The sequence below is a fragment of the Alosa sapidissima genome, chromosome 1 (assembly GCF_018492685.1).
Source record: "Alosa sapidissima isolate fAloSap1 chromosome 1, fAloSap1.pri, whole genome shotgun sequence".
NCBI lineage: Eukaryota > Metazoa > Chordata > Actinopteri > Clupeiformes > Clupeidae > Alosa > Alosa sapidissima.
Window position 1 is genome coordinate 20501065 of NC_055957.1, and position 27484 is coordinate 20528548.

A 27484-nucleotide genomic window follows, 5' to 3' on the forward strand; every position below is an offset into this window, starting at 1 on the left:
GCTACCGAAACAGTTACTCATTATTATCATTTTTCATGTGGGCAAGGTCAAGGCACAGAGTTGTGTCGTTTGTAGTGAAACGAAAGTGAGAGTGCTTGCTTACCCTTCCGCTTTCTGCAGTCACTGAAAAAAAGAATCGTTGAATTAGGCTACTTGATTTGATCATGTAGCCTACATTGGTTGCAAATGAATGAAATGTCTAGGTTTACGAAAGTGATTCATGCAGTGCTAACCAACTTGATCAAGTAGGCCTAATTTCAGTGAAACTGAACTTAAATTGATATGAAGTAGGCTATAGGCCTATGTAATTTAAAGGTAGGCATAGGCTACACGTGTTCTTCAAACATTAATGTTAAAGGGCGATAGTTTTGAAAAAGTTGTGGACGGAATTAAGAAACATTAAAAAAATAATTTACCTAGGTGGATACTATAGGCCTACTTTGTACTAACGCATTCATAGTAGAAACAAAGCATGGTTCATCTCAAAGTATAACATACAACTCGGCTCCAAATTCTACTGGTCTCTTAGCATAACTCTTTTCAAGAAACTCATGTAAAAACGTTTGGCAACACTGTTGGCTGCATATCTCAGTGTTCTTGCAAAGGGTCATGGGAACACAATAAAATGGTCACACAAGGCATCCCATGTGTTCCTTACTGGTACAGTAACCTATGTGCTTCACATTGATCAGACATAATTCTGTTGGATGAATTCATTGCTGTGGCAAAATATGTCAGTTTAACATAGTAACATTTGAAAGAAAAACATGAGTTTGTTGAATTTATTATTATTATTATTATTATTTTTATCAAAAGGTGACCACTACAGGTGAATAGGGTAGGCCTACACATTTTGACAGAGATGGCAAAAGTACTCACTTCCCGTAGGGCCTACTTAAGTAGAAGTACAAATACGTGTGTTAAAAAATACTCTGGTAAAAGTAGAAGTAGGCCTACTGATTTAATAGGGTGACCAGACGTCCTCTTTTGCCCGGACATGTCCTCTTTTTGAAACCTAAAAATGTGTCCGGGCGGAATTTCAAAGTCGTCCGGGATTTTGTTATTCTAGCCTCAATGTCTTTCATTCACATACTAGTCACGGCCTCCCCCTACAGTTTGCTTTGCATTGAGTGGAAAGTGTAGGGTGTTGAGCCTGACCTTAGCTACCGTCATTGGTCGATATAATCTCAAACATTTTTGATCAGTCAGTCACCTCAATACCGCAAACTTCCTTCTTTAGTGTAAGTTCACTGACGAATTAAAACGTAAATTTCCATGTTTTTGTCTCGGTCGATATCAACATGAAGCTGAGTGCCGGACCTGCAAAGCAGGCACTTACGCGTCGGTCGCAAATAAAGGTGCCAATGACCTACAGGTAGGCTACACAATGTTCAGCAAAGCATCGAACGGCAGCGAGGGGTGAGAGCTCATCAGCTAAAGTGACAGAGTTTTTCGACCTTAACATTACGTCTCCAAAATCATTTTGATGGCACATAACCTCATAACCATAGACTGTAGAAAATATAACATGACGAACGGCACTTCTGCCATTGTCTGAGCTATTTATTTAACTGAACCTTTAAACTGCCTTTAAGGGATAGCCTGCACACTGACAACAGCAGATGTCAATAATCTTCTATCTACTGCAGCCTATATTCAGGTGAATTAAATATGTTGGCATAACATGAGGGATAGATGTAGGCCTATTTCTTTATAAAAGAAATATCTAATAATAATGAATTGAAAAGAGGTAGGCCTAATAATAGACCAGACATGATTGAATAGATATAAGAAAATGGACAACATATCCACATCAGTCCCCATCAACACAACTGTTTTCATAGGTCAGGACTATTAAGCTCTAAAACAGATTGTTCAAAATTATAGAGCTACTGTAAAAGATTCATGTATTTTCAGAAACACCTTGGATCAAATTTAGAGATAGGCTATGCAACATTAAAGATGGGTCGCCATCCAAATGTATCTTGCGAGTAGAGCTCAACAGCCCCGCTGTTATTGTAATTATTGAAACTTTCATGTTTTCAAAATAGTCTTTTGAGGCCAGGCCCCCGCTGAAGTGTCCTCTTTTTCACAAACCCAAATCTGGTCACCCTAGATTTAACTTCTTTACTCAAGTAAAAGTAACAGAGTACAGGCTTGGAAATTTACTTTACTAAAGTATAAAAGTCAAAGTAGTCTCAGAGTGCAAAAGTGCCAGTCTCTCTTTTTAAATCTTCCCATAACCTGTTGGGCCATTTCTAGGCTTTCCCCCCGTTCAAGACCCAATGCTGCATCTACTTATTGCTAAGGATATAGGCTACACTGCAGCTAGAAGTTAGGGAAGCACCAAAGGCGAGGAGAGGAGGAGGGCATTTTTGACTAAATTTAATTGAGACATACTACTACGTGCTAACGTTAATGTATACTGCCATCAAGCAGCAATTATTTGGCGCGAATGAATGCCGCCCAAATCTGTCGAGTCATCTTGTAGTGGTGCGTCAAGTGCAATGTATATTCCCATCTGCTATTGATGACGCGAAAAATAATAAAGGTAACTCCACTGAAATTGTTTGAAACTAAAGTAACAAGCCAGTTTTGTAAAATGTAAGGAGTAGAAAGTACCGATATTCGTGTTAAAATATAAGGAGTAAAAGTAAAAAGTCGCCTCAAAAATAAATAGTAAAGTAAAAATATCTGAAAAATCTACTTGAGTACAGTAACGAAGTATTTGTACTTCGTTACTTCGCATCTCTGCATTTTGACATCACTATGAAACTTGCCCAGTTTACTCACATAAAGCCTTTTTTTTTGTATTGCAAGCTTTCTGAAATCTTATATTCAAATACAAATTGGCATTATTTGTATAAAAAAAATGGTAATTTGCATATAATTCCAAAAACAGAAACGAATATTGGATAAAGTCAGATTAAAATGTGTATTTTGTTAACATATTAGATACAAGTAACACACTTACAAGGATACAAGGAAGTTTATTGTCACATGCATATAGTTAGGCCTACTGGAAGTAAGAAATGCAGTGAAATTATGTCTGGTGTCAGCCTATTTGTGCATTTATGGGGGGGGGGGGGGGGGGGGGTAAAAAGTGCAGTAGAAGAGGGGTTAGTAGATTAAGTGGCAAGGGCTGCATAAGAAAGGTGGGGGACAATTGGGATTTGGGGGGGGGGGGGGGGGGGGGCACCAACAAGGAGCACCAAAAAGCAACCCAAGAGCAACAGGGGCAAGGAAAAACTCCCTTACCAAGGAAGAAACCTTGGGCAGATCCACGGCTCAGCCCAACTGCCAGGGGTCTTGGTGTGTGTGTTGGGGGGATGACAGGGGAGATGGGATAGTGTGCTGTGTATGTGGGGAGAGGGCAGTGTGCAATATGTGTGTTGGAAAAGCTTCCTCATGAGACAATGTGCTGTGTATTGGGGGTGTTCCAGTGTTCCAAATATCCAGTGACACAGGGTGGTGTTCAGTCCTAAGGCCTTCATCTTTGTGACCAAGGTGAGAAGTACTATTGTGTTGAATGCTAAACTAAAGGCAATGAACAGCATCCTCACATAATTCCCATTCCCCTCCTCCACTTGAAGCTAAGGCTAAGTATTCAGAATGCTTAAATAACTACATCCATAAAGGGCTATAAAGCATTCATTCTTTCTACTTGTACTTTTACTTTAATGTGCATACTTTATGGACCCTGGGTTCATTGAAAGCTTTACCAAAAATGTAAAAATGTAAAGTAATTGACTAAGGATGTTGACTAAGGACTTTTTCTACACAGTATGACTCATAGTCATTTGTTCCAAAAAGATAATATTGATAATATTTTATCAATCTGTGGGCACTAATTTGTTCCCGCAGCACAGTGTGCACGGTTACTGTGCTCCAGTTCTCACTCAGTAAGAAACGGCGAAGAATGCTGATATTAGCTCAATTATCCGCTTTGTACAACACAATCAACCATAAATCACCTGAGTATTTTGTGCCGTTTTATTTTTGTAAATGTGATGGGGGTTGTCTTGTATGCTGCATTGCGCATACCGCATTAAACAATAAACCCCGGATCCCCTAGCATTTATGGGGACACAAAATGATTTTCTTTCAAAGGCCCAACATTTCTGTGCCCCTGGTGAAACCAATCAGCGCAGTTAAACATGAACTTGAACAGACTAAACATAATTGCATAGTGGAAAACAGGAACATCAGGCTTTTATTGTATCATAATGTTGATGCATATGCCTCTCTTCAGACACACAACAGGCAAAACATCGGAAAGTAGTGTACTGTAGGTTAATGCTAACGATGTATAGGTCAAATTATTTGTCTGGCTGCAGTGTGTAAGGCCATATCTAAGTCACAAATGAACACAATCTTCTGATATATGTAGCTCTATCTTCTCCTTTCATTCGTGTTGAAATACATCAGACTATAGAGCTGTCTCAATGCAATCAGGGAATCCTAAATCATGTAAAGGAAAAAAGATAAAAACGCAACTAAATGATAATTACAGAAAAAGCACATGCATGTGAGTAATGTAATAGGATGATTTAGTCAATATAACACTTCTTTTAAGAGTCTACATTTATGGAATGGCTTTCAATAAGATGTCTGTGATATACGAACAATGCAAGACACCACCTAAGGAATTAGTTCCTCATTCTTTCCAGAAGCCTCTGTTGTGCTTCAGAGCCTCAGTGAGCTGAGTCTGGAGTCTCTCTTTGGACTGGTACATGGGAAGATACAGGATCCCATGACACGTCAGGGATTCTGGAAAATGGTTTTGAGATGATTTGTGCCTGACACGTATGATCATCTGGATCTGGTCCATTCCCAAGATTGGCACACGACCACAACCAGTCAGGAATACTTCAAGACAACATGGGGAGGAATAGAATCATGCACATCAATAGACATTCATGCACCTTTTACATCCTGAGATTTTATAACAATAATATTTTTGGAAAATGTGTGCAGGTCTGCGGTTCTTACAAAGGAAGGCTTTCTTTTGATCATGAGAAAGCTCGCCAAACACCTCCCAGAACATTTTAATCACTGGGTGGTTTCCATGGTATCCTCCCTCATACATTGTGTTCTATCATGTGAGAGTACAGTTAGAATAAAGCTTTAGTAGTATAATAACAAAACAAAACCAGAAAGATTATATGTACACACTAGGGCTTTGACTCTAACTTCGTTATTCGAATATAATTCGATTATTTTAAAAATTAAAGATATTCGAACGAATTTTAGGGATCTTCTAATATTCGAACCTGTAGCCTATGGAGATCATTTCTATAAATGTATTTGGTTGTAAACGTTGTTTTCAATTCAGATTCCGAGGTTTTTTTCACGCCTGGTGAAGTAAAATCACGAGCTCATTAGCAAGGCTATTATTGGTCATCTGGGCTCCTGTAGGTGACGTTAGCATCCTGGCTGGTTCACGCTTAGTGAGCTCACACATAGACATAATAGACACTTTTATTTTAAACTTTCCTCTGTTTTTAATCACCTAAGTTATCAATCAAAGCAAACAGGGAAAAGAAATGGCAACACAATCATGAAAAACACTCAAATAAATAAATGTGCAGATAAGAGGTAATGATGCTAACCGGATTTAATCGTCTTGCATGATTAATGTTTGGATTACATGTGCATGCCGAGGAGGGATGCGCCTGTTGAGAGGGACAGAGAGAGAGTGCACAGGGCAAGGAGAGTCTGTGTTGAGGTAGGCCTACTTTTTTAGAGTTTGACATACTACAATGCAAGATATATTTAGCCTATTTATTTATGGACAACGTAAGGCAGGAGGTGTGTGTTGCTTTTAATTATGAATGTTCTATCGAACGTATTTTTTATTGATATCGATTACATGTCTATTGCGATACATATCGCTATCGTTTTATCGCCCAGCCCTTGCTCAATAATAACAATTTTAACACACGCATAAATACTCAGCCTTTCATGCACGTAGTCTATTGACATTGACTGATGCACTGCCCTCTGGTGGACAGAACATATAGAACTTAAGTTTGATACCAATATCGACCTTACTGAAGACATTTAATGGTTAAAATATTATTAATACATATTCGAATATATTCGAATTTTAATATTAATAAACAAACGAACTTCGAATATGATTTTTGGGCAAAAGTCAAAGCCCTAGTACACACATATAAGGCCAATACACTGGGCACAATTTTAATAACACTTATTCATCTGGGACAAAAATCCATGATTTAAAATGACCTGCCCATACTTCACAGGGATATTAGAAGAGAATGCTATCAAATTGCCCAGTATATCATCAAAGATCCACTTCAACCCTCTCTGGTATCATTGGGCCTCATTCACCAATACAGTATCTTAAGCATTTTCTTAACTGTGTTCTTAAGAAGGTCCTACGAAAACTCTTCACAAAGGTGTACTTAAAGGAACACGCCACCCAATGTCAGTAGTAATATATGTTCTTACCTTAACTTTCACGAGTTGAATCATACCTCTCCCGTGTCGGTACGTGCACTCAAACACTTCTGGGCTGGGAGTACTTCGACCTAGCGTAGTAATATTAGTTAACACCTAATTGTAGATCCTATCCACCACAGAGCTGGATCGACCCCTCAGCCTCCCCCTCCCCCTCCCCCTCAGAGGCGCACACACAGTCAGAGACAACCTGCCCTGCTGGCGTTGGTTTGAGCTGACTTAGCAAAGTAGCAGGTAGTGGTAAAGTAGATTGTGAACAATCATAGTTATAACATGCATTGTGAAGGGTTGTGATAACAAGCAGAAGTATTATAGTGATTTCATGTTTCAGCTTCGCTGCAAACAGTGGATAGGATCTACAATTAGGTGTTAATTAATATTACTACGCTAGGTCGAAGTACTCCCAAGTGCTATTGCGCCACACATTGTAGTTCTCCTGTTTATTCGCTTGGAAAATCGCCACGTTTCATGTTGTGTGACCTTACACATTTTTATCAACTACTCGTGCAACTGTATTTAAGTAGGGAAAACGTGGATGTTTTTGATTACTGCTATCTTCCTCCCTCTATGGCTACATCTGAGCCCGCTAGCATAGCAACATGCTAACACATTCGCGCCGAGCACCAGAGCTTTTGAGTGCACGTACCGACACGGGAGAGGTATGACTCAACTCGTGAAAGTTAAGGTAAGAACATATATTACTACTGACATTGGGTAGCGTGTTCCTTTAAACCTCAGAATTGTTCGCAGTTTTGTTCTTTTCATGCTGAATCCCATTTCTTCTTAAGTTGACAGGGCGTGCCAATTGTTCTTAATTAGCTTAGGTAAACGCCTGGTCAATCACCATAAAAGGGCATGATACTGCAAGGCCGTGTGGACACAAATTGAGGCTGAGGCACCAGCTTTCATTTGTACCATATATTATAAACTACATGAGCATTATTATTCTTTTTATTATATGAGCATCTATTATATTTTACACCTGCAGATATGATGAAAATGCAATAACCATTGATTTTGCGAATCAGTTCTCAAATGTGCGTAAGAGTGCTCTTGAGTGCGTAAATGGGTTTTAAAAACAAATTTCTTTGTAAGAACGGTTGGTGAATGAGGTCCAATGTCACCTAGACACCTAGTCATGATAGGTGGACCCTATTTACCCGTTTGAGTGTGTCCCAGTCGTAGTCCTCCTTCCCCACCATCACCCCCCTCAGCTCCTCTGGGTGAAACAGCTCCACAACGTCTCGTGCACACACTTTGAAGAAGCCCCTCTTGAACTCTTCAAACACCTTCTCCACTGATTTGTTTAATGTGTAGTCCACATAGGCCTGAACAAACTCCTTCCTGTTGAAAAGCACAGGCTTTCAACATGGCAAAATGGGAGATAAAATGTCAAAGAAAATTCTAAATCTGCATCTGGATGGCTTTTATAGAATGTTAATTTTGCACAGATATGCAATACATTTCAATTTAATGGTCCATGACTTGAACATTTAGTTTTGGCTCATTTAATTTTTTGCCCTTGACGGGGAAGAATTTGGGCACCCCTGATCTAGATAGATAGAAGGTTAAAGCTAATAGGTTAAGCTACCCCGTAGGAAATAAAATGAGACAAACTTGTTTTTGCTTGTCACAGGTTTTCCCTCTTCTTTTGGATCCAGCTCCACTTTGATGTCACCCCAGGTAATCTGTAATATATGAAATTCACTAATTTGTGGCTGCTAATTATTAGGTTGTATGTTTGCAGTTAAAGGAGAACTCCAGCCATTTTTCACATAGATCTCGGTTTCTCAAGGTCATTTTTCACATAGATCTCGGTTTCTCAAGGTCACTGAGCAGGTACAGTGTTACACTTTGGGGGCCTGATTTTAAAGATGCCTCCAGCGTGTAGCACTGTAGCTGTTGGCTGCATTAACTCAAGCTAGGTAGCACTGTAGCTGTTGGCTGCATTAACTCAAGCTAGGTAGCACTGGTTGTTTTCATTTTCTTTCCTACCGACAGTACTCAGTGACTTCAAGAAACAAAGATCTATGGAAAAAATTAACAATTGTTTTGTATTATGCTTAAAGCTGCAGTTGGCAAGATTTTTTTGATCATATTCACTGAAACCGACACTATTTATTTACTATTTATAATATATATAAATCAGCCAGTTTTAGAAAAAACACGCACTTCTGCCTCCACCTAGAGCCTGTTATTTGTTTTGCAAAAATCCACAGCTCCCGGTTCTTCTGGTCTAATCAGAGCAGGGCTGTGAGAGATCTGACCGTCAATCACAGTCTGGTGCAGTCTGATACACACTGACGAGCACAAACTTGATGAGAGGGTGCTCGGTGGTAGTGGGGGAGGGGTATGAGAGTCGTAAACATTCAAAATTTTGGCTACGTCCCCTCAATCTGTCAGACTTGCCAACTGCAGCTTTAACTAAAACAATACTTACTGAATACGTCATGTCCAGATTGTCAATGTCATCATCAATATAGTCGTACAAGATGTACCGAAGACTCCTTCAAAAATAAATCACATATGAAGGATAATCCAAAGATGTGTTGCATTGCTTTTTTATTTTATGTATTTTTTATTTGTCACATTGAGCATTGAGACAGAAGTCTCTTCTCTAAGGGAATCTTGGACATAAAATAGCATTCGTAGGATGGAGTAAATAATGACATCATCGATTATTGTTTATGTAGTTATATGTGCATACTCACTCTCCAACCACAGGACTGAACTCAGTCAGGTCTTCCAATGTCACTTTGGTACCCAGAAGTTTCTTGAACATAGCCAGAGGAAAAGGCAAATGCACAATGTTGTTGTTGTTCAAGGCTAGACCACAAAGTATTCCAAAAAGGAAGTACGTTTTGGCTTCATGTTTTGGCTGTTTGGGAAGAGAAGTCAACAGATAAGGCACAGAAGCATTCAAAAGTGTACACTGCAGATAGCTCTCTGTGATAAAAAAAACAAAAAAAAATACTAAAATGCATTGACCTGAGGTGGGAACCAGACGAGAGTTTTGGTGTCATCAAACATGAGCATGCCAAAGTCAGGTGCCATCAGCTCATCAAAAGTGTGAAGGAAAAAATCCTTCTGGTTCACTAGAGTCAGTTTTGACTCGTCAACAAACTGGACCTAAAAACATATAATTATTGGACACCTCTACCACTAATTCAATGAACACAGAACACAAAATACACAGACAACGATATTAGAAATAAATCTATTATTGTCATTTCCAACACCGTAGTTTACGTCAGTTTATTTAAACTTACATGAAGCTGTTTTTGGAAGTTGTCATGGTCAGAAGCAGCCAGTTGCCTGAACGTGTCCTCCAGGAGATGGGTGCGCCTGATTTTGAGTTTGAGCACTGGAGTAGGAGCCTCCCCAGTAAAGAACTGAGAAGCCTCCCCACCATTGAGCACTTGTTGATGGATGAAGTGGTGAGTCGTCTGACATAGAAATGTGAATGACTGCATGAGGGATTTGTTCTTATCCATCATATATGGGCCCAAAAGGATACCTTTCAGCTCTGCGGTCTTTAACAAATCCTAACCATTCGCTTGTTTATTTTCTCACCATTATTTATTTTCTCACCAAGTCGTTGTTGTTTAAAATGAGTGACATCATTTAGCATTTATAAGGTATAGGACGAGGTTCCTACAATGGTTTATGACAAGTAAGGGCTATTTAAAATATTGAGGAGAAAAAAATGATACCTGTGTAACACTAGCATCATAATGGAAAATCAGCACCTTGCTCTTAAGATCGAGGAGGAATGGAAAACGGCAGAAAATGGGAGGTGTCAGTGGCACTTCCTACAGAAAACAGACAGTTAGACACATTAGTAGGCTACCATGTACATTGGTTAACATATAGGCTAAAATATAGTTAAAATAGTATGCACTATCACCTGCACTTGTGACCATTTAATTTGTCTCCATAATGTCACATCTTGCTGAAGCATAATAGGGTTTTGGCCAAGTTCCTCTATGTAGAACTCAGAGATAGAAACTTGCAGAGATTTCTTAGCTTTCTTATTTGCCTTCAAAGGAAATGAGAGAAATTTTATATCACAATACCACTGCACATACAAATTCCAATCTACCCCCACAATCAAAGTGCAGTAATGCCTTAATCTTGTGTTTTTAGACTGAGGAAATGCCATCAAATGTCCAGGGCAACACTCACCCTGTGAAGGGATTTGAGAACCTCGAGAGTGGCTTTCACACCAGGGTTGTAGTGGTGCAGGAGATTGGCCCTCAGGAGGAAGGACAGTGCGTGTTTCCACACCAGGATGTGCTTGGACATCATGCCTTTACCCATGGACCCCCACCAGCCCTCTGGGAGTCACACACATCACTGGGACATTTACAATGACCAACTGCTTTCTGACACAGTGTCCATTATTAATTATTAATACTCTTGCGGTCAAAGATGGAAGCAGATTAGTAGAATTTTGAACAGTGAAACATTATTTGGTTCATTATCGTAATACTGCATGCATGCATGGTGTGAACTATATCAAGAATATGAAATATCATAACAGGGCTTTCACATACAACGGGAAGACGGCACCGTTGCACTCTGTAACCCATCATTTCCAAATGGTTTGCTCTATGCAAGAATGGCATGCCACTGCGCCAAAGTTTAACAGCTACTATTTTGTTAGGGCCTCAGTGGCCAGCACAGTGCGTATCATGTTGTATGTGAAAGGTGTTTTATTACAGAAGCCCCATGTGTTTTCCTCATGTGTAGATCACATGCAGATCAGATGGATGGCAGCCAGGTTAAAGGTCAAAGATGATCTTACGCAGAGTTTCCATGACAGAGTCACCCAGGTTAGTTATGGCCACTGCAAGTGGCAGAACAAGATTGATCACATTCTGGTCCTCTTGGAGCAGAGGACAGACAGGAAGGAGTAGGAAAATGTCTGCTGCCTTCATAGCTGATGAGAAAACACAAAGGTGTTCCACCACTGGTTTGATGTCTATCTGTGAGAAGAATCAAAGAAAACATCATTAAGAGATATCATTGTATAGTATCTTCATTTTTGTAGAGCTGAAAATTAAAAAGTAAGAAAACAGGTTTATGACTTAACTGCTTTACGGATCCAAGCGACTTGTAGCAGTTTGTCAAATGCCTCGCTTGCAGCATGTAAGTCCACTCTCACAGAATTTGATGACATCATAGCTTGAGAATCACTGAAATTATGACCACATAAATGCACATACATGATTAAATCTCCAGATCTAGCAATATGGGGCATTCATCATGCCACCTGATCTCTGCTGTACCGGAGAGGACACAATAACTTACATGTCCTTAGTGAAACTGCCCACAAGTCTTGAACATGATGAAAATTGCGTGAAGATTCTGTAAAAATCCACAGTAAGCTAAACAATGTATCTGCATTTGAAATGCATGAACAGACAATGCTGTGTTGTGAGTTTGGTGACTGTAGAATTACTACTCAATAAACCTTTCGGCCTCTGCAGGGTTCTGGCCACTAGAGGGCTTTGTTAGCCATGTCTGTAGCTGGGCTTGATTGAGTTTTCCAACTGGTTGCAGTTCTGATGTTGCCTGAAGGAAAATGGTACAGGTATACTAATTGTATAATGCCTATTAAAATTAAACCTGAAATTGTAAATGGTTTACCAACACTATTTATGACCCCTACCTGTTCAGGTGGGAAGAAAACAAAGTTGGAATTCCACCCCGCTGATATTTTGAAATCTAGTTGTTGGAGCAACCATTTAGTTATACATATTCATCAGATTGATTGCCGAACAAATGAAACCGTAAAGACGGCTAAATAATAATTGTTTTTTTTAAGAGCCTTTGATCAAGTTTTTCATTACCAGGGAGGGCTCGAGGCTCCACACCGGCCCTGGTTAGTTCCACCATGGTGGGCTGAGTACTGCTCTCTGAGCGGCCATTCCCCAGCTGCCCTTTCACTCCACTGCCAAAGGCCCAGAGGCGATTACCGGATCCCAATACCATGGTGTGGTGGCTGCAAAAATAACACCCCTGATGAGTTACTAAGAACTTCACTCCAAAATGGACCTGCCAGTTAGCTAACAAACTTCAAAGTCTATGAAGTGAAAATGTAAGATGGCAGGACCACTGGGCACATTCACAAGCGCTGGTGATAACAGCCTGTGTAGAATGTCTTGTCTATAGCACAAATATGTTTGTTTTACGAATGTGCCTATACACGTTAATTACAAATACACCAAAGCACCACCTGCCACAGGCTATCTGTGAGGCTGGTCCATCTAGGCCTTCCACCCTCTTGGGTAGAAGCTCATTGGCTGTGGAGCTGTGTCCAAGCTGTCCTTGAGCTCCCTCTCCAAAAGTGTAAACATCACCATTCTAGGGAAAAACACAGTAACAGTTAAAGGTAATAGTCGATGATTTTACATCGTACGTGTGTGCGCGTGTGCATGCGTGTGTGCGTGTGTGTAAATATGTGTCTGTGTGTATGTGCATGTGTGTGTGTGTGTGTGTATGTGTGTGCGCCATGGTGACAACAGCAACATGTGCCTCTTCACAATAAAATTCCTCTCTCTCTCTCTCTCTCTCTCTCTCTCTCTCTCTCTCTCTCTCTCTCTCTCTCTCTCTCTCTCTCTCTGAGACAGCTGATGTGCGTGTGTGTGTGTGTATGTGTGTGTTCGTACCTTGGTGAGAACAGCAGTGTGTGCTTCTCCACAACAGATCACCTTGATGTCTAGAAGTCGGAGGGCGGGCACTGAGCATATCCCAAAGCGACCTGGCAGCATGACAAAGAGAGGTACTGAAAGGTGGTCAAACAGTACACAAGTGTCTGATAAGTAATCCATATCCTTATAGATTTCAATGGAGTTGTGAATCAGAATAGATTTCTTTGTTTTTATTCTTCATTATTTACTGTTGCTATTTCTAGCACCTCATAACTCGGAGGTTCACACCAGAGTTTCTGTGTCTTCTAAACATTACTGATAGGAGTGGAATGTTTTCTAAACTGTGAGTTTCCTGCGAGATTAAAGCGAGCCCCATTCCCTGTGACCAGAGTCTGTAGCCCCTCTTCACATTTCCAGACCAGCTACATTGGGTTGAGCTAATGATTGGCACCCCTTCTTCTATTAAAAGATACTTAAACTTCCCTTTACAGTTGAGAGGGGGGGTGAGTCATCTACTTTATAAGCAGGGTTCTAAATTAACTTTTTTGATCACCAGCCAATGTGGCTGGTAACTTTCTAAAGTTACTAGCCAATCAGAATTTCTATTAGCCAATTTTTTTCCGGTGAAAATAAGAGAATTATGAGTTTATGAGATGAGTGTCACTGAATGCATTTGGTCATTGTAATAACATTGTTGGCATGAATACATACCACAAAATATACACATAAAAGTGCACTTAACTTCATTTCTTGTTTGGGATCTCTATCCATCTATTTCTCTGTCGATATCATCTCCTGCTTCATTCCTATTCTCGTCTCCATCAGTCTGCACCAACCACTGCCACATTTAGTTTAATCTTAACTTAATAAAAAGGAGATATCAATTATCATCAACAATGACAAGCTGCCACTCGTTTTCTCTCCCTCTCCTGCACACTCAGACACGTTCTCAATTAAAGGAGAATTCCGATGTGATATTGACCTAAAGTGTATTGAAACATGATACCGAGTGTGAACGTATGTCTCATAGCCCATCTCGGCTTGTCCCCTGCACTCCAAAATCTGGCGCTAGTTAGCCGATGCTACCAACAGCTTTTTCAATAGTGGTGCTTCGGCATCGGGCTAGCCATGCAAATAAATCACTGTTTTACACCCATTTACGAGGCTCAATGTATCTCCACACTTCATTGGTAGACTTCCGAGGGCCCTGACATTTAAAACGAGACATTGAGAACTTTGAAAAAGCACTGGTAGTTTACTTACAAGACGATTTATACAGACAGTATCTTCACGAAGTTTAGCGTTTGCAGCCATCTTGAATTTAGTCACGATAAGTCGAGCAACGAGTAAGAATGAACAGGTATGATAAGGGATCAGATTCCAAAAATAATTCAGTGGAAATGCATGGATTCCAGTTGCTGCTACTGGAAGAAACTGGAATTACTTCAACCACTATTGAAAAAGCTGTTGGTAGCATCGGCTAACTAGCACCAGATTTTGGAGTGCAGGGGACAAGCCGAGATGGGCTATGAGACATACGTTCACACTCGGTATCATGTTTCAATACACTTTAGGTCAATATCACACCGGAATTCTCCTTTAAATGGAGTAGCATAGGGCCTATGTTCAAGTTGGATCTTTATCGAGGACCCGAAAAGTATCATCTTTATGTAACATGCTGTTGGTGCATGTTGACATTGTATACTTTCTCTAACAAAAGTGAAAAACAGTTTGCAGTACAGCTACTATTTATTGGCTAAATGTTGGTCCCTCCTCTGTCTCTTGGTGCCCTACGCACAGTGCGTGATGCGTGTGGTGGTGGTGATAACTGATCAGGCTACCTTTTTAAAACTGAAAATTTTCGCCTACAATCTCCTCACGTTCCATCTTCAGCTAACTCCATAGACAATAAAATAAACGATCTTGCTGCTTCAGGTTTTGCGGCCTCCGTTACATGACATCAGCCCCCCACAAAGGAAATAGCTAAACACAATGCGTTAATTGCGTTAATATTTCGTAATGCATTATGCATTTGTGTTATGCACATGTGTTCGGTACTTTTTACTTTACTTTACTGGCTAACTCCCTCCTCTTTCAGTCTATGCTCCCTGCTCTGGCTCCGTTCGTTCTTCTAATTCCTTGTGTTTCCTGGTAGACGCTCCGTTCGTTTCCATGGTCTCTCGCGCTGGTTTCACTGCAAACTGCGTGCAGCCGACGCAGCATTACGGCACAGTGGTCATGGGAAATGTACTGTCGGAAGTGGGGAAGTACTGCCGGGGATATATGACCGAAAACAGAGCCTTATGTATCATGCATGTAATGCCTCATGCATCACCGGGCAAACTGGCTAGTAAGTTTTTATTAACACCCGCCAAAATTAATTTTAACCCGTATTTGGCGGGTTGGTGGGTGTTAATTTAGAACCCTGTTTATAAGTAACCTCTCCCTTAAAGATGCAGTCAGCAATTGTACGCGTTCTCAAATTCATTAAAGTTTTTGTCACATTCAGCAAACATCCTCCTCCCGATCCACTAGCTGCCCACCCCGTGAAAACACAGTCTCTGTAGGCAGCCCAGGCTCTGAAAACTGGAAAAAACATTTTTGTTTGGGGGCAGCCTGTTCTGAGTTTCTCTGTGAATACGGAAGGGAGAGTTGAGCTAGCTCTCTAGTATGTTTTGTTTGGTCCTTGATTAAAATATAATGTACGTTGTTTTGGACAGAAGCATCTGCGAAGAAATGTAAATTTAAACAACATAAACAAATGCGACATCTTGCATAATCGCTGACTGCACCTTTAATGTGCATCATTGTTAATGAAACCTTGTTCCTCACTGGTCCAAACATTGCTTGACTGAGTCTCTGAGTCTCCATTACTCTGTGGTATCAGAAGTTGACATCCCTTAATGCAGTGGTCCCCAAACTTTTTCTTCCGAGGGCCAGCTCACTATGCCTGGCTCTAAGAGAAGGCCAGAGACTCGGGAGTATATCAGTAACCATAAATAGCTTAGTGCTGTGAACAACAGCAGTCTATTTTAGTTGAATATTCTATTACATTTAATCACAGGCTACTGCAATTTAATACCATTGTTAGCTGTGTTTATGTTGCCATCATGCCATATCAATGTAAAATGTAACTCAAATTAAATAATACTAATAAAAAGACTTTAGCATTCACAAAAGTATTAGCAGGGAGTCCCAAAAGTATATTTATTCAAAATGTGTGAACTCTGAACTCTGTGTCTTTGCATACACAGCTCATGTTGTGAACAAGTAATATCCTACAAATAATTCAAATAACTCAAACTATGAGAGTTTTATGAAGTGCTGGCAAAAACTTTCACTCACCTGATGAGAACTTTGGGAATTGTTAGGCTAATTTTTAATGAACATTTGAACGAGTTAATAAAAAATAGAAATAATTATCCAAGAAAGTCCCAGAAATATGACTTGAATAAAAATTATTACCAATTAATTGATAAACATTTAGAATACTTTGAGCACTGATGCAGTCAGCATAGGCCTCTTACATGTTTGCAGGTACTGTAGGTCTACATCAGTGTTTCTCAAACTTTTTCAGACCAAGGACCACTTAACCAATAAAAAAAACCTCACGGACCACTAGCTAAAAGAAAGAGTAAACCTACTTCAACAGTATATTACACAATAGGCCTCCTCACCTTCCTTTTTGTGTCAGAGGATTCATATGATTTAAACTGGCGTATAGCTTAGGCATGTTACAGAACTGTTTGGATTTAAATACAAGTTGGTTCAACCTTGCAAGATATTATATTTTATCATGTCTGCTTGGGATAGCTTGCGGACCACCAGTGGTCCCACACTTTGAGAAACACTGGTCTACATGTACATTTCATTCCGTTTTCGATGGCAAACGCAAAACAGCGCCAAAACAACCACTAGTGGACAAAAAGAGTATTACATGTGTACTGTTAAGACTCGCCATAGAGAATGAATCAGGGGAATTTACGGAGGTTATAGTTTGACGATGTCTACTCTCATGCGGGCCAGATGCTATATACCACGGACATGGTTTGGGGGGCCACCCAAAATGAGGTGGCGGGCCGTAGTTTGGAGACCACTGCCTTAATGTCATATTTAGCAAAAGAGAACGAACAACAAATTAAATTGACAATTGAGTGCACTGTACCTCTCTCATCCACCCTTTTGAGGCCCAGCTGCCCTGCACTGTTGGCCCCGCAGCAGTAAACCAGTCCCTGCAGTGTGAGGGCCAGGGTGTGGGCTCCTCCAGCCGAGATTTGGGTCACTGGCACCCCCAAAAGTGCACAAACTAGAAAAGGTGTGGCCTGAATATCCACTGCCTTCCCTAAACCCAATTGACCATGGCTATTCTTACCCCATGAGAAGACCTCCCCTCCTGCAAGAACATAAATGTCAATCATCTGCTATTACTACCCCCAATCATCATCATCACCGTCATCTTCTTCGTCTTCTTTATTTTGGGTAAGATGTATAATTTTAAATCTTTACCTGTTGAAAGAGCCAAAGAGTGAATATTTCCACAAGCAACCTGTGTGATCAATATTGGCCAGGGAGATTGTATCGAAACACATCTGAAAATGAAAGAATGAATGAAGAACTTCTTGTCCTACACAATTACCTTAATTAATTTATAAGCTTCCATACCGTGGCTGAGACATCTTTGACTGCTGAGAGCCTATCCCCAGCTGTCCTTCATCATCACAACCCCATGAGTAGACCTCTCCAGACGCACAGAGGGCCAAGCAGTGCTCCTGACCACATGCTACTGCCGCCACTCCCGCCAGACCATCGACCACTGGGAAAAGGTACATCATTTATTATAGTGATCATTGTAAAATCTTCCAGGTCATGAATAAACAGGCCATTCTTCATACACACGCACACACATTTATATACACTAATATACTCATATATACTCATCATCTATCTAATATATACTCATATTGCTTCACTTAAAGGAAGAGAAGAGCCATTCTTCAGACACACACATGCACACACACTTACACTAATATACTCATATATACTCATCATCTATATAATATACTCATATTGCTTCACTTAAAGGAAAGAGGAGAGATAGACTTCTCTGCATAGTCTATCTGCCTCTACACCTTCACCCGATGAGATCTGACCTATGGATGGCTGTGACCTATCTTTTATACCCCTTGGCCCTCGAGAAGTGTCCCCTTCTCGCACAATCCCCAAAAAACACCTTTTAGCCAATCAGCGTCGTCGCGAGCAGAATCAATTATATGGTCTGGTCTGCTATGTAAGATATGTAATAACCTTGAGACACTTACAATAAATGCAGTAATATTAAAACTTATGAAACCATGAATGCATCTTTTGAAAACACACCAATACTTCTCTGCATTGTCTATCTGCCTCTACACTTCCATGACCTCTGACTGTCCACTGGCCCACTGTGTTACACATGTCTACACTGTTTACTGGCTATATTAGCCCATATGTACAACCCTTCCCTCCATCCCCCAGTCTGGACTGTGGTCTAACATCATACTTGACCAATGGCTGATACCCTACTTCAAACCTATCCTTGCACTGCTGCTATAATTCTATGTTTACATTTTTCTCTATATTGTCCATATAATTATACTATAACTGTATTACTATGCTTACATTTTTCTCTTATATTGTTTATATTTATTTAGTGCTGGTCGCTATTTAACCCTGCACTGTTGCACTGGACTTATTTGCACTACCACCATGACACACCTCATTGAGTACCTTACCACTGCATACTGAATCACAGGGTCAGTCCCTGCCCTGTCACTGCAAGCCCCTCATGTTTATACATACATTCATGTGGATCCTTGCTTTAGTATCTTTAGTATCTTTTACTGTTCGTTTTAGTCATGTGGATTTGTTTTTTTTTATCATACTGTTTATGTTGTGGTGTCCTAAGCTACTGGGACCTTGAATTTCCCCTTGGGGATCAATAAATGATCTATCTATATCAGTGTTTCTCAAAGTGTGGTCCGGGGACCACTGGTGGTCCGCAAGCTATCCCAAGTGGTCCGCGAGCAGACGTGGTAAAATATAATATAGATGAGTTGTATGCAATATTGAACCAACTTGTATGTAAATCCAAACAGTTCTGTCACACTGTCTATGTAGGATATGCCAATTTAAATCATATGAATCCTCTGACACAATAAGCAAAGTGCAAAGACAATAAGCAAGGTGGTTCAGTGAGTAGGCCTATTGTGTAGGCTAATATACTGTTGAAGTAGGTCTAATCTTTTTTAGCTAGGTGGTCTGTGCGTTTCTTTTTTATTGGTTAAGTGGTCCTTCATCTGAAAAAGTTTGAGAAACACTGATCTATATCTATACTCAATTTATACTCAATACACTTCCTCTCATACACCCCACTCTCACTCATGTTGGCTTGTTTTGTTTGAAGTTTTCATCTAGAGTACAAGTACAGAGACAACTTTATACCTGCATTTCGTTGTCTCTGTAATTGCACTCTGCACAATGACAATAAAGTTGAATCTAATCTAATCTAAAATTGTTTTGGAATTTCTTGTCTGTAGTATTATTATACATTTTTTTTTCTGTGCATTCTTAATATTTTGAACTAGGACATGTATTGACTAAGAACATGAATTAAGTTATTTGTAATTGGGTCAGTGTTGCTGATGCAAAGTAGGCCTACCAAACTAGAAACTGCATCAGTCATCAGCAAACTGTTACTTTCAAACTGCTGGTTACTTTAGAACTGAACATCATGTGTGATGATGTGATGACATGATAGATGGACTCTGAAAATTAGCCTAACAGGCAAGTCAGCATTTTTGATCTGGTTGCAAATTTATGGCATGTCACCTTAGAAAAAGGCTGATACTCTTAAACATTGTCATCTGTCAGTGTATTGGTGAATAAGAAAAAAGACGGATAGAGGGTCATGCTTCCTTAAAAAGTATGTTTAGATTTTTAACTGTTTTGTCCATCCTGTGTGTGTGTGTGTGTGTGCTGTGTGTGTACACCGCGTTGGGAAAAAAGATGCAATTGTCTCACCTTCTCAACTCAGGGTGATGAAGAAATGAAACTAAAAGGAACTGCACTAGCCGAGGGTCCGTGTAACGCTTTGCAGTGCTTTGTTCTATTTGTTCCATCCATCTGGTCCAAATAAAAAATGTGTTCGATAATCCAATTTTCAATTTGTTTTAACTGGTCAGCAAATAGATAATTGCTGCTATTTTCTAAATGTGTCATTAGTCACGCAAGATAAAGAAAACAGAAACTGGATTGGAAACAAAAGTAAAATTCAGTTAATATTGGATTTTGGCCCCTTTTTTTACTGTTTTTGTTGGGCTGAACCACGCGTAGGGGTGGGTGACCTGATATTGGCGCGCGATGTTGGTGATCACATTTTATCAGCGGATGTAGAGCATAGACTGTAAAAAATAGATGTAGAGATGGAGGGCTATCAAACACAGTTCCGCTTGCATCAAGGTGCCAAGCGATTGATAATGTCAGCTCGAGATCAGAACTTCAGATGCAGAGGGAGACATTGCTGCGTCCTGACACTTATGAGTATGCCTACGTGAGCCCCAGTAGCCTACAGGCCAATGTAGGCTATTTGCTGTTGAAATTAATAAATGGATAAACGGATAAATTAGGCTCACCGTTGTGTCTTCGTTTAGCCTAATGAAACCTAGCGTAAAGCGTTAAATAAGCAAAAATACCATGTCAAACAGTGCTCGGGGTAGCCTGTATAGTCCGGTATAGCCAAGACTGACGTCGATGGCAAAGCATTCTGCTTTGGGGAATTATTTGCTATGGCCATGGTATTCAAATATAGGCTACTGTAGATATGTTCAACATAGGCTTATGTTTAACGTGCCTTCTCCCAAAAAGTTTGTCATTCATCTCTAAAGTAATGAGTCAAAATCACAAACAACTTCAGGCGGCGCTCCCTTCCACCATCTAGCCTGGCCCAGCTAGATGCTGTTCTCCCCCCGGCCTGGCCCAGCTAGATGGTGTTCTCCCCCCGGTGTTCGTGGTTCAGTCCAACCACAAGGGCAAAAAAGGAAAATTAGAAAATTGACGCATCATTTCAATTTTTAACTTCTGAACAGAAAACCGTAACTGTGCTCAATTGAAAATCAAAATAAGCAACAATAACCCATTTACTGTGCCGTCCTAAAGAATGGATAACGGATTTTTAAGCCTATTTTTATATTTTTTCATGTGAATTCTGCAAATAGAACATAGCACTGCAAAGCGTTACACGGACCGCCGAGAATTAAAGTGCTAGCGATTCGTAAAGAAAATACACAGGCAACGATATTTACGATATTACATTATTGGTAACATCCAATACACTAGAATATTCTATTTTCAATTAAATAAAATAGGCTATTTCAGAACACCTCTAACATTATTGTGGGCTAATTGCCTAATACTGACTATCGTAAAGATAATTTGTTTAGACCTATATCCATGTTTTGTTACAGACTATTTATTTTACCTTTAGAATCTTTGTTTTTCCCTCTTCCCAGTTGTCCTTTATTATTGCGACCATATGACAGGACTCGGCCATCAGCCGTGAGAAAAATGGTATGCTGCTCCCCACAGGAAACTTCAGAAATGGGTCCTGAGCCAAATACGACAGGTTGTGGTTCATGAAAACTTCTGAAATCCTTTGACGGTGGTGAACCCAGCTGTCCTCTCGACCCATCTCCCCAGCAAAACATTTCGGAGTAATCTGGTGCACTGTGGGTCTGGATTTCCAGGCTAGCGCATTTATACCCGCTCTGTGAGCGTCGCATGAGCAGAGTAGCTGATTCACCCTCCCTGTTTGCCTGAAGTGTTGAACTCGGATGGGTCGTCATTTGCTCATAGATCATCGGATGCAAAGTAGGTTTCACTTTCTCAAATCAGTGATGAAGAAATGAAACTGAATGCAACTGAAACTGAATGAAACTGAAAATTTGCAAATGAAATTTTGCAACTGAAAATGCAAATGAAACTGAATGAAACTGAAAATTTCGGAGTAATCTGGCGCACTGTGGATCTGGATTTTATAGCGCACTGTGGGTGTCGCACTATGATCAGAGTTCAGTTCTGAACTCACTTTCTTATTCTCACCCTCCCTGTTTGCTTGAAGTGTTGAACTCGGATGGTCATTTGCTCATAGGTCATCCTAAGGATGCAAGGTAGGTTTCACCTTCTCAAATCAGTAAATGAAACTGAAGGACCGGTTTTCCGTAGCGTAGGCTACGCAAGTTGCGTATAGGGCCCCACAAGTTAATGAAGGCCCCCTCCACCGTCTCCCCTTGAGTCAAGCTAGTGACAGACAGGTAGGCCTACAGTTATAGCGTCAGCCTCTCATACATTAGGAAGATGAGCATGAAACCGAATTAGCATTCAGGGCATGAAAAACGGAAGAAACTTCACGAGAATGAACAGCGGGTCCGTAGCCTTGTGTTCGTTTTGATGTCTGCACGCATCTCCAGCGCGTGTTGCTACAGCCTAGGGCCTAGGCCTAGCCTACCTATATGAGGGAAGTGAATCCCTGATCTGTCTGCAGCTTGCTTGCCAGCCTTTCCCACCCAGTCTAGCCTGTTCGCAAAGTTGTGAAATATAATCGCATAGGCTACCGTTTTTTCCGTCGTTGTAATTCAGTTTTGCCTAGTCAAAACGAACATTTTAGATATCCGCAATTGAATTCTTCCTATCCATAATTGTCATTTCAGATATCCACAAAGACATTCTTCCTAGGACAAATGACGCCACATTTGCCATTCATTTCTATGGGGTTTATCATTACGGATATCTACAATTCAGTTGCAGATATCCACTATGTGAATTACGGATATCTGCAATTGAATTGTAGATATCTGTAATTCCAGTTAGAGATATCTACAATTGGATTCTGACTAGTCATAACTCCAGTTGAAGATATCTTTAATTCACCTCAATTCAAGATATTTGCATGTTCCTTTTCAGATATCTTGAATTAAGTTTTGACTAGGCGAAATTACATTGTAGATATCTGTAAATGGAATTATGACTAGTCAAAATGACGTTGTAGATATCTCAAACTGAAGTTAGGGATAGTCATAATTTGATTGTAGATATCTATTATCAAGTTATAGATATCTTGAATGAGTTTTGATTAGAGATATCTGAAATTGGAGATATCTATAACTTTCATTCAAAATGTAATTATAGATATCTCGAATTAGAGTTTTGACTAGGCTAAATGACGTTAGAGATCTGTATTGCTATGCAAATTAGGCCCGCATACCAATTTAGGGGGGGGCAGAGCGTGTTGTTCAAATCATATAGCACCTGTTACATTACATTACATTACATTTAGCAGACACTTCTTGACCGAAGTGACTTACATATGTCAGCTATCAAATCACATAGCACCTGTTACATTACATTACATTACATTTAGCAGACACTTCTTGACCGAAGTGACTTACATATGTCAGCTATAGGGATCACATTGTCCCCGGAGCAACTTGGGGTTAAGTGCCTTGCTCAAGGGCACAACGGTGGAAGCCGGGAATTGAACCGACAACTTTCAGGCTACTGCACGCTAGCCCAGCTCCTTAACCACTACACTACCACCGCCCTGTTAACTGTTAACTTTGTAATTAGCACTAATTAATTAGCACCATGTCAGAGCATCCAGAGGGCGAAGGAGTTTTTAATCGTCTTTTTAATGCTGCAGCCTATGCAAGACTAACCTGACTCTCGCCAGATGAATTTCGTTCCGCTTAGCTCCGCCTAGCTTCACTCACATCCATCTGGGAACTCTTCCATTGAGAGTGATTTCTGCACCAGATTTTATGGTACAGCCAATCAGGACGCAAGGTGGGAGTTTCATAGATGTGACATAGCGTAGAAGCGACTGTAAGACTGTTATCAGCGTCACGGGTTGGCTTCGATGTGAGTGGTTGAAGTAGCACGTCAATAGATGACGGACAAGTGGCTTATTCAATCATATGCAAACATTTTTTGATTAGGCCCAGCCTTCTGAAGCAACACTCCAATGGATTGGTCCCAGATGGATGAGTGGAGCTAGGCGGAACGAAATTCATCTGGCGAGAGTCAGGTTAATGCAAGACAGGAGCTGGCAGCAAGAATTTATGATTCAATGTTGCTTTGATTTTTTCAATTACAGCCAACACCATTATTAATGGAGTTTCCTGTAGATGGTGCTGGTGCATTTAGTAGCCTAGGCCTACTAATTTATGTAGGCTACGAAACAGAGATCAAGCCAGTTGATAACGTGAGAGTCTAATAAACCACACGGTGTCCCTGAGTTTTAGTTATTTTAGATGTCAACAAGACATTACAGCCATGACTGCTTCTTCTTCTTCCATTCATAGAAATAAGGAAATAAGCCCACTTCTTCTTCGATTATGTTGGGAAGGGGAAATTAGCCTACGCACAGAGAATGTCTAATAAGTAGACGGGCTCTGCTACGGATCTAAAGAGCAACGTCTTGCACAATAATTTGAACTAGTCATAATGACGTTTGAGATATTTCCACCTTTCATTCTGCCTAGTCAAAACTGAATTAAAGATATCTGCAATTGTCATTTAAGATATGTGACGAGTTGAATGTTGTTTTCAATGACGTGATGACAGATATCTGTAATTCAGTTTTGCCTAGTCAAAACTACAGATATCTCTATCTGACGTTTCGACTAGTCACAATTACGTTACAGATACAGTATCTTGAATGACAATTCCAACTATCCAAAATGTAATTGCGACTAGTCAGAAAGACGTTGTTGATATCTACAATGTTAATTCCGATAGTCAAACTTAGTGGGTAAATGTTAAAATGGCTTGCCATAGTTTTGTACATCTCTGGAAATGACCACATTCTGCCCTCTTGGTCATTTGTCTTGGAAACACAACTGAGGCCCGCTACCAGTTCTTGTGAATCTGTAGCCTATCTCAAAGGCTATATAGCCTAGAATGAAATATGAGTGGCCTAGCCTTACTTTCTAACCCATTAAACCATTGTGTGTCTGTGAAAACAAGTTTTGTCCTTACCATCTCGAGTTGAAACTGGAATTAGGGGAGTTGTTAGCCCTGGCAGCCGCTAGGGTGCGTCTAGATTTCTAGGCTAGGGAGTTGTGATATTTCTTAAACACTCAGAAGCGGGGATCGATTAGCCTAGGTCACTGCTGCTTCTACAGCTAATTCACAAGTTCTGCGCAAAATTATTTCTTCAATAACCTCTGGAAGTCTCCAATCTATGACAGGCTCTTTAGCACGTTGTCCTGATGGAGGGGAGTAGCCTAGGCCTAGGCCTACTCATCAAGGTGTTCGGGTCTGTGGGAACTGTTTTCAATGTTTGCTAAAAGAAAAAATATAGCCTAATTTCTTTTCTGTGAAGAACATAAAAATAACTTACTTTCAATGACTGCACACGGTATTCGTTGAAGTTCAGATAACCCTTGTGTGCATGAAATAGAACCCTTTTTAAGCAAAAGGTTCAATTTTATTGGCTATAAGAACCTGCATGGTTCTATATAGCACCCCCAAGAACCCATTTTTAAGAGTGTAGCCTACACAAGTATTCTTACATAAATTATTATGGCTGTATTGATTTAAAAGCCTAATAATGTGGGTCCACCAGACCCCGGGAACATTGGCTGAGTGAATAACAAAATATGAAGTCACAATAGAGGGAGAGCAGCTTCTGACGGCAAATTTGAGGAAAAGTTGGTAAACCACCCCTCTTGCCTAATTTGAGGGTGCTGATTCTGAATATTTTGTTTACCAAGCTCAATTCTAAGTTCTAAGCCACATAATCAGCATTTTAACATAAAATAGCGATTTTCTTTGCTTATTTTTCCCTAAATTGGGTTGATTTCAAAAGTAATCACTAAAACCAAATAAAAGTGTTCTCTAAATACACTAAATACATGTTTGAGCATTAAAGAAACCATACTATAGTTTATTAATGTATTTAATGGGAACATGATTACAGTTAACATGTAATACACTCGGAAATTCTAATCAAAACACAACCATATTTTTATTGCTAACATAGTGAGTCACTCATGTGGTGTTTAATGCATTTCATCACAATAACAAGTTGCACAGATAACCTTCAACTCAGAATATATGAACTTAGATAGCGGGAATAAGTCTAATGCAGAACTGCATCTACCGTCAGCAACAACCGACAAGTAAAAAACATTTTACTTCTAGTAACACTGGATTTGGTATGTGTGCTTGCCTCCATACAAGAGCTTGATAATGAGCTCTTCTAATATGCCATTGAGCAGCATCACTTGTTGGTGGTAGAGCCTCCGATCCTCGACATCTAGAAAACAGAGTGGCTCTGGCATAGTGTCACGATACCAAAATTATGACTTCAATACAATACCTGCCATAAATATCTTGATACTCGATACTGAAACGATATCCAAATCCTAAAATATCTGGAAAAGAAAGGACGCAGGCCTCCTCCAAGTGTAATGAGTCATTTGTGTTGAATTTGGTGCACTTTTGGTCAATTCTGGGTTTTAAACTTCTAAACTTCCTACATAATTATTATTTTTGTAGTTAGTAAAATAGTACTTTGTGTGTGATTAATTCCTTTATTGTTTGTTATAACTCATTTATATTGTGTGGTGTTTTGGCAATAAATTACCTTTACAGTAAATAGCCAAAGTAGGCTAAATCAAGGTCAATGTTCAAATTACTGCATGCAAGTCACTTAATGCTATGCAGAAGAGCCTAATCTTTAGGCCATCTGATGTAGGCTACCCTAGGCCTTCCCGTGTTTATGGGATTTCTTTGACAGTTGCAAAGGGAAAAAAGTGAAGATAGCCTTCTTTGCTCCCAGTGTAATTTAATAAGTATGTTTCAACCACTCAGGTCTTAATCAGATAGGCCTACACCATTATCTGTTGCAATATCTGTGTGCATTCCTACATTAGGTCTATTTCTTTGATAGTTAACATCATTTGCTACCACACAACAAATACCAAATAACAATACAAAAGTTTCTTACAAACGTTCCTGCATACTTCTTAAATGTGCTGCAGTCAGATGGGTGTCCTAAATACATAACTAGATCTTGAGCATCTATTGCCTTCACATTGCTAGACAGCACTTGAGTGAGGATAGACTTATTTCCACTTCACAAATATCCATCGCTATCTGCAATAGCTACAGTACATTAATCAGTTCATAGCTAAGGATTTGTCCTAGGTCCACTTCCCTTTCAGCATCATATGCAGTAATGATGCACTGGAGAATGTTTCTTTTTGTTGCACTATAAAGGATATCTTGTCTAAATTGTTTTGGTG

General features: G+C 40.0%; 2 protein-coding genes across 2 annotated transcripts in view; one reads left to right on the forward strand and one right to left on the reverse strand.

Moving 5' to 3' along the window:
* Positions 1–4187: 4187 nt before the first annotated feature.
* Positions 4188–22032, reverse strand: LOC121710459 (probable E3 ubiquitin-protein ligase HERC6). The gene is made up of 23 exons (XM_042094129.1): positions 21658–22032; positions 17805–17955; positions 17649–17731; positions 17308–17535; positions 13161–13252; positions 12728–12855; positions 12342–12493; positions 12161–12216; positions 11963–12063; positions 11800–11856; positions 11582–11684; positions 11294–11474; positions 10672–10823; positions 10394–10525; positions 10200–10298; positions 9756–9932; positions 9475–9615; positions 9198–9364; positions 8927–8993; positions 8104–8174; positions 7647–7830; positions 4993–5095; positions 4188–4869 (listed from the first exon to the last, which is right to left on the reverse strand). The coding sequence occupies exons 1-23, from the start codon at positions 22019–22021 to the stop codon at positions 4658–4660; spliced, it is 3201 nt and encodes a 1066-aa protein (XP_041950063.1). The 5' UTR covers positions 22022–22032; the 3' UTR covers positions 4188–4657.
* A 149-nt stretch (positions 22033–22181) lies between these two features.
* Positions 22182–27484, forward strand: part of ppm1kb (protein phosphatase, Mg2+/Mn2+ dependent 1Kb) — a 28613-nt gene continuing 23310 nt past the window's right edge. Inside the window, exon 1 of the mRNA XM_042094136.1 lies at positions 22182–22345. The gene's annotated coding sequence lies outside the window, so the exon portion shown is untranslated. The remainder of the gene's footprint in view (positions 22346–27484) is intronic.